This window comes from Struthio camelus, chromosome 1, assembly GCF_040807025.1.
Source record: "Struthio camelus isolate bStrCam1 chromosome 1, bStrCam1.hap1, whole genome shotgun sequence".
In the NCBI taxonomy this organism is placed as follows: Eukaryota; Metazoa; Chordata; class Aves; order Struthioniformes; family Struthionidae; genus Struthio; species Struthio camelus.
The window spans coordinates 38190153-38197069 of record NC_090942.1 but is presented as its reverse complement, the minus strand read 5'-3'; the positions used below and the strand labels follow the sequence as shown (position 1 = coordinate 38197069).

At 45.6% G+C, this 6917-nt stretch overlaps 1 protein-coding gene across 1 annotated transcript; it reads left to right on the top strand.

The window, feature by feature from the left end:
- The first annotated feature begins 431 nt into the window (after positions 1–431).
- On the top strand, positions 432–6583 carry AVPR1A (arginine vasopressin receptor 1A). Its single transcript, XM_068931184.1, has 2 exons — positions 432–1452; positions 3216–6583. The coding sequence occupies exons 1-2, from the start codon at positions 432–434 to the stop codon at positions 3497–3499; spliced, it is 1305 nt and encodes a 434-aa protein (XP_068787285.1). The 3' UTR covers positions 3500–6583.
- Positions 6584–6917: the final 334 nt, after the last annotated feature.

Below are 6917 nucleotides of genomic sequence, written 5' to 3'. Positions count from 1 at the left end.
CCCCTCCTCAGGGCGCAGCCTGCCGCCCGCTCCCTCCCTCAGCCCAACATGGCAGCCGCCCGCCGGGCGCCTCGCCCGCCGCGCCCCCCAGCCCGTCCCCGCTGCCGCCTCCGCCCGCCCCTCGCTCGTCCCCGCGCCGGCCAAGCCCCGGGGGCGGCGGGAGGGCGCGGAGGGGCGAGTCCCCCCCTTCCCGCGGGGAGGCGGCACAGGGGAGGGGAGGTTGAGGCGGGAGCTCCGGCGGCGGCGAGCCCGAGGCGAAGGAGGGGACTGGCGTCAGGCGCGGGGCGGCCGCTGACAGGGGAGCTGCCGCCTCGCCTCCCGCGGCGGGGATAAAGGCGGCCGGCCCGGCGCTCCGCGCTGCCGGGGCGCGGCGCAGGCGGTGGCGGCGAGCGGCAGTGTGTGAGGGCAGGACCCGCTGCGCAGCCCCCTCCATGCGCCTCGCCGCCGGCGCCGCCGCCGGCTCCTCGCGGGTGGCGCCCTCGCCCTGGAACAGCAGCCGGTGGCGGCCGGCGGAGGGCGGCGGCGGCGGCGGCGGCAGCCCCAGCCCCGAGGCTTGGTCGGGCTCGCCCAACGGCAGCCTGGGCGGCTGGGACCCCTTCGGGCGGGACGAGGAGCTGGCGAAGCTGGAGATCGCCGTGCTGGCCGTCACCTTCGCCGTGGCGGTGCTGGGCAACGGCAGCGTGCTGCTGGCCCTGCGGCGCACGCCGCGCAAGGCGTCCCGCATGCACCTCTTCATCCGCCACCTCAGCCTGGCCGACCTGGTGGTGGCCTTCTTCCAGGTGCTGCCGCAGCTGTGCTGGGAGGTGACGCACCGCTTCCACGGCCCCGACGGGCTGTGCCGCGTGGTGAAGCACCTGCAGGTCTTCGGCATGTTCGCCTCGGCCTACATGCTGGTGGCCATGACGGCCGACCGCTACATCGCCGTGTGCCACCCGCTGAAGACGCTGCAGCAGCCCACCAAGCGCTCCTACGGCATGATCGCGGCCGCTTGGGCGCTGAGCCTGCTGCTCAGCACCCCGCAGTACTTCATCTTCTCCCTCAGCGAGGTGGAGCGCGGCTCGCAGGTCTACGACTGCTGGGCGCACTTCATCATGCCCTGGGGGCCCCGTGCCTACGTCACCTGGATCACCGGCGGCATCTTCGTGGCGCCCGTCCTCATCCTCGCCACCTGCTACGGCTTCATCTGCTACCACATCTGGCGCAACGTCCGCGGCAAGACGCGCCCGGGCGAGGGGCTGGCGGCGGGGGCGGGCGGGCGCTGGGCGGCGGGCGGCGGCGGGCGCCGGGGGCTGCTGCTCGCCCCCTGCGTCAGCAGCGTCAAGACCATCTCCCGCGCCAAGATCCGCACCGTCAAGATGACCTTCGTCATCGTCTCGGCCTACGTCGTGTGCTGGGCGCCCTTCTTCACCATCCAGATGTGGTCGGTGTGGGACCAGCACTTCCCCTGGGTCGGTAGGTGGCGGCGAGGGCGCGGGGGCACCGACACTGCGGTGTCTCCTGGGGCTGTGGGTTAGTTTGGGCCGGGTGGGGGGAGGGGACAAAATCTTTGGCTTCGCCCCACCGGGGCCTGTGGCATGGGGATGGGGGCTTCGGCTCCCGACCTACAGCCGAGGAAACGTCCTGGGAGGGACATGGGCAGCCCGGCGTGGTGGTGGGGAGCTTCAGGGGCAGCTGGCGGCGGTGCCGCTGCCCGGGCACGGCTGCTCTGGAGGGGGGAGCTCCGACCCGCGGCAAAACCCCCTCATTTTGGCTGAGCTGTTGGCTGCCTTAGTTTGGATGAGCAGTATTTCCTGCCACTTGAAGCTGCTGACATGCATGTTGTAGTTTTTGTTTTTTCCCAATTACCACACGGATTTGGGAATTAGTTCATTTTAACATTTTCTGACAGCAAATAAAATCCTTGAGACGTTTTCTGTTATTATTAGGCTTGTACACATATGTGTCACAAGTAATTATGGAATTTACTAAGCTTGCCGTCCTGTAAATGTCTTGCGTGTGGGTTCTCTGCTGTCTAGTAACGTGGCTGAGCGTGCACCCTGAACCCTTCCTCTCCGCAGGGCAATCGCCTCTCAGTATCTCTCCTTTCGTCAGCCAGCCCTTCTCGCGAAACACGGGGAATGTGGTAGCTTTCAGATAGCCGTCCTGCTGTTAAATTTGGCTGCACATAATTAATGAGTTTAAAAGTTAGCTGCATGGAGAGTGGCAGGCAACATCCTAACATACAGTTTGTTTCCTCGTAATGAAAAAGATGCAAATCAAAATGCTGGAAGTCACAAATTATTGTTATTTTTTTAATATCCCCAGATTATCATTTACTGTAGTGAGAACATCAATTGCCCGTAATACGGGACTAAAGCCCAGAATGCAGGCGTATACAGAGAAATAAAGGCTTGCAGTAGATAAATAAAATATCTTCTACTTCAAAAGTGTTAAAAAGAAGTAAAAACCTATTTGGAAATGTGGACATTTGGTAAGTTTATTTGAAGATATTCTTTAAATCATACAGAACTCCAAAACACAGCAGTTATACCTCTGTGGAACATCAGTATTTATGACAGGTCACTTATAATTGATTAGACTAAATAAATACGTAGAGTATTTCATAATTTAGCTAACTAGTGAGTGTAGAAGACCACAACTGTTCTATGACGTAGTGCTAACTTCTTCTTTAAGTAAAATTTGTTCAATCTCCGCAATATGGATTTGATTCAGAAAATAGCAGTTTGAGCATTCTACAGCCTTTTTCAACACAAAAATGCATACAGCAAGATTCTGTTCTTACTGAAATCAGTGGGCATTTTGCCGTTGCCTCCCAGGGAAAACAATTTTTAAAGTAAAAGTCGGAATAATACCGGTTCAGTATTTAAAGCATGGACTTATCAATGCATGGATAAACATCAGTGGAAATGGGATTATTCACTTTAAAAAGTGCCTTCATGCTGTACTGGATTGTCCATAACTTCCTGTGCCACAGGTTTTTAAAGTCTGTTCAGACAAATTCCTACTAATTTCAGTGGCAGCTTTACGCAAATGAGGACTTCTCTGATTATGTCCGTACTCTTTGTTTTAGATGTCATTGCCCAAATCAATAATTTAAAAAATAGAAATATTCAGTAACTGAAAAAAAAAACCAAATGGTTAATGAAGCAATTGCCTGCCTGAATATTGAGAATGTTCTTTTGATGGTTAAACTGCTTTTTTTTCCCCCTCTCCAGATTCTGAAAATACCGCAACTACAGTCACTGCTCTATTGGCCAGTCTGAATAGTTGTTGTAACCCATGGATCTACATGTTCTTTAGTGGGCATCTCCTGCAAGACTGCATACAGAGCTTCCCTTGCTGTCAAAAAATAAAGCAAACGCTGAATAAAGAAGATTCTAACAGCAACAGTAGACGACAGACTTCTTTTACCAACAACAGAAGCCCAACCCATAGCTTGAACACCTGGAGAGAATCGCCCCACTCAAAATCTACCAGCTTCATCCCCATTCCAACTTGAGACAGGCACCCGGAGCAGGCAGGTGTTGGGGTCCAGTAACAGCACTTAGGAAGATTATGGCGTAGCACTTTAAATTGGTCAGAGGCACAATCCCTTGTTAAGAAGGAATTACTAAGATGGCCATAAAACGAAATGTACCACATTGCTAAGTAAGATATTTTGCAGTGTGTAAATTATTTTATGAAAGGTATTTGGGACTTGGGCAACTGATCAGTTTCACTGATGAGTAAAAACAATAAAGCAATTATTTTTCTAAATAGAGTTTATTATTCATTTTATTTTTTGTTTATAAAATAATGAGTGCATTGTTTGCTTGTTGTTGAAAGCAGTAAAAATAGTGGAGTCAGTGTATGTTGAGGTAACTCCGCTCTCTAGTGTTAATGCCTAAAATGTCTCGTAACTGACTGCTGAAGTCACAGGGAAAGAAGATGATACAAACAAGATCATAATTTGATCTTAAAGAGAAAAGAGTTGGAAGAAATTCCAATCTGAGCAGATAAGGGACATAGATAGGCTCTGAGTTGTTGGGAATTTAATTGATCATATTGCTTTATCTTTTCAAGTAACTTTTAAATGTCAAACATTTCTCATTTAATAGCAGAATTTAACAGCTCTTATGAAGGCAAATCCACTACCGCTGTCAATGTCTGTATACAGACTGCGGGGTTTGATTTCTAAGGTGACATTCCTTCTTCCCTTCATGCTGGTGGAAGTTTTACAGCACTTTTTAGTACTGTTGCACCTACTCTGAATGTTTTAATTAATTAAAAAAAATAAAAAGTGGCATGGTAAGCCATGGCTAGCCCAGCACTGTTACAAACAAATACACAATGAAAACTCATCATGACTTCCGGAACCACTTGCTTTATGAGTAGGAATTGTATTTTTTCTTTTTTCTTCACTAAGATAGCTAGGACCAAGCCAAATTTGGTTTTAAATAATAGCCCCATAAATTCAGGAGAATGCTGCTGTTTGGTAACAGCTAGAGAATCAGTATATTCCAAGACAAGTGTAGGAATCAGTCTTATAGCATTTCTGGAAACATGTAAGAATTGAGAATATTATTTATTTATTTATCGGCAGATCATGACAACGTGGGCTTCAAAAGCGGCGTTATACTGCAGTAAAAAGTCATCACCCCAATTTCAGTAATCATAAAGCATTCAATGTGCGCTTGTTTTCACTACAATGCATGCTAAGTCAAATGCTGTTCCTATAGCTGCTAAGTAATCCTACATTTCCCTGGAGACTGGACTTTTCCTTGAGATTGGGTTTTGAAGCTCATTGAATAAATTTTACTGTGTTTTTAAAGTCCTGAGGATCTCTTCTGAGAAAAGAACAGCACTGAAACTAGAGAAAGCAAAATGGGATCTAGTGTAGTTCAGTGAACGTATGCATGACAGTGTCCCTCTGTTCTGCCCGTCTGCTCCATTTTCATGAGTTCTCTGGGTCCTGAAGCGCTCCTGTCGTTCTCCGGGAAGCATGCAGGACTTTTGACGCAGTTGTAGCTTGCTGTGCAGGAATGAATGGGACATGGGCATGGATGCATAATGTGCGTGCTTATGGTTGTAATGAGGAACCTCAGCAGCATGTTTTCTGTTTTTTTTTTCTTCCTCAAAACCAGACTAACAAGATTGCTTTCCTAATTACTTGAGGCGAAAAAAAAAATGGGGCTGTGACTGTGCCATTCACTGAGGATGGAGCTGGCCCATGCCTCTCTCGATAATCATACTAAGAAGTAATAGAATTAGGTGCCAGAGAAGTCCATATCCAACCCATGCCCAACCTTGAGTTCCCAGGCATATCATTGACTATTTTGGGCAAAGAAGAGGGAAGAATATAGCTCAAAAAAAAGTTTAGCTTTTGCTGGTCCAGAAGAAAATTATAGTTCCTTTCCCTACATTTCTTTTCAATATTTTCCACTCTTCACAAGAGCAATCTATTCTACGTGTTTTTTTTTTTTTGTTATTGTTGTCTAAAACACTAGAACCCAAAGGACAGTATGGTAGAATGGCTTATATTTTACAGACTATCCTTTAGTACACAAATATGATTACAGTTCTCAGTTAAGGGTGAAGGTGTGTGAACCTGAAGTTATATTTTAGTCCAAAAAATGCATGCAGTGGTGTTGGGAGTATGTGTATTTGTGCACATTATATATACTGTATATACTTAGCAAGGAGGTATTTCCCAATTAAATTGCAAGTGTTTCAAGTACACTATTCTTTGCCAAGTTTTATTTTGTGTTACTACTTGCTTTGTACCTACAATATATATTAAAAAGGAACTAGCTGTACTAACAAAATTTTGATGACTTGCTAAATTGAATTATTTTTCTATTACAGTTTTTACTCAAACAGAGAAGACAGAAAGCAAATGTAGAATAATGTTGTTTATAAAACTAAGTTGGGTAATGACCCATATATTAAAAAGTAAACTGATTCGAAATTATAATTTTCAGTTTCTTCCATATTACAAAATCTAGGCTTATATTTTGGGATTATCAGTGTAAATGTACTCTGTAACTATTCTACAGGTTTTGTAATTAATTTGATAAAACTATTTATCAGTGTTTGAATTCTAGACATTTTTGTAAATACTAAGCTTTGTTTTTTCACATAATTGTAACCTTGGAAGACACATCCCATATTTTTTAAACTGCTCCTCTGTACAGATGCATTTTTTTAACAGTTGCTTTGGGTTAACATGAAGGCACGCTAATGAAAACAGAAAGAAACAAGAAATGGTGAAATAATTGCACATTTTAAACATGATAACTTGCTCTAATAAACCTGTATATTAGTTTGATGAGAGGTATTTGGTTTTAGGGTTTTTTTTTTCTGACTAGATTTTGCAGAGTCTGAAATATATTTGGTGATATTCCATATATTTTGCAAAAGGTGATATTTCTTCTCTAATTTTGATGAGCTATTTGCACAAAAAGCTTTAAGGAGTGAACAAATCTAAAATGTGTTTGTAATACACACACTGCATGAGGGACACACATCCAAAGAAGAAATGTGGAGTCTGCTCTCCAGTATGTACTGCTATTATTGTTATATATGTATCATAGCAGTTATTCATGTTCTATAGATGTGATTTTTGTGTTAATTTCAAGCAAAATAGTATCGAGCTTCTAATATAAAACAATTGAACTGATGAGCTTGCTCTCTGTTGTTTGGGCTGTTGATACTAGAATTGCAGCATTTTAAAGACAAATAGATGGCAAAAGTGGAATACGTTTGATGATGTAAAGACAAAGAGTTTTATTTTTTAAATAACCTGTCTAAAAAATCTTTTGATTCATTTTTTAAAATTGGTAGGTAATCTACTGGCTCAGAAAAAAAAAAATTTCTGGTTTACCACATCAAGATGAAAATGTGCAAGAGGACACAAGTTCATATGGGCCCGATCAGGC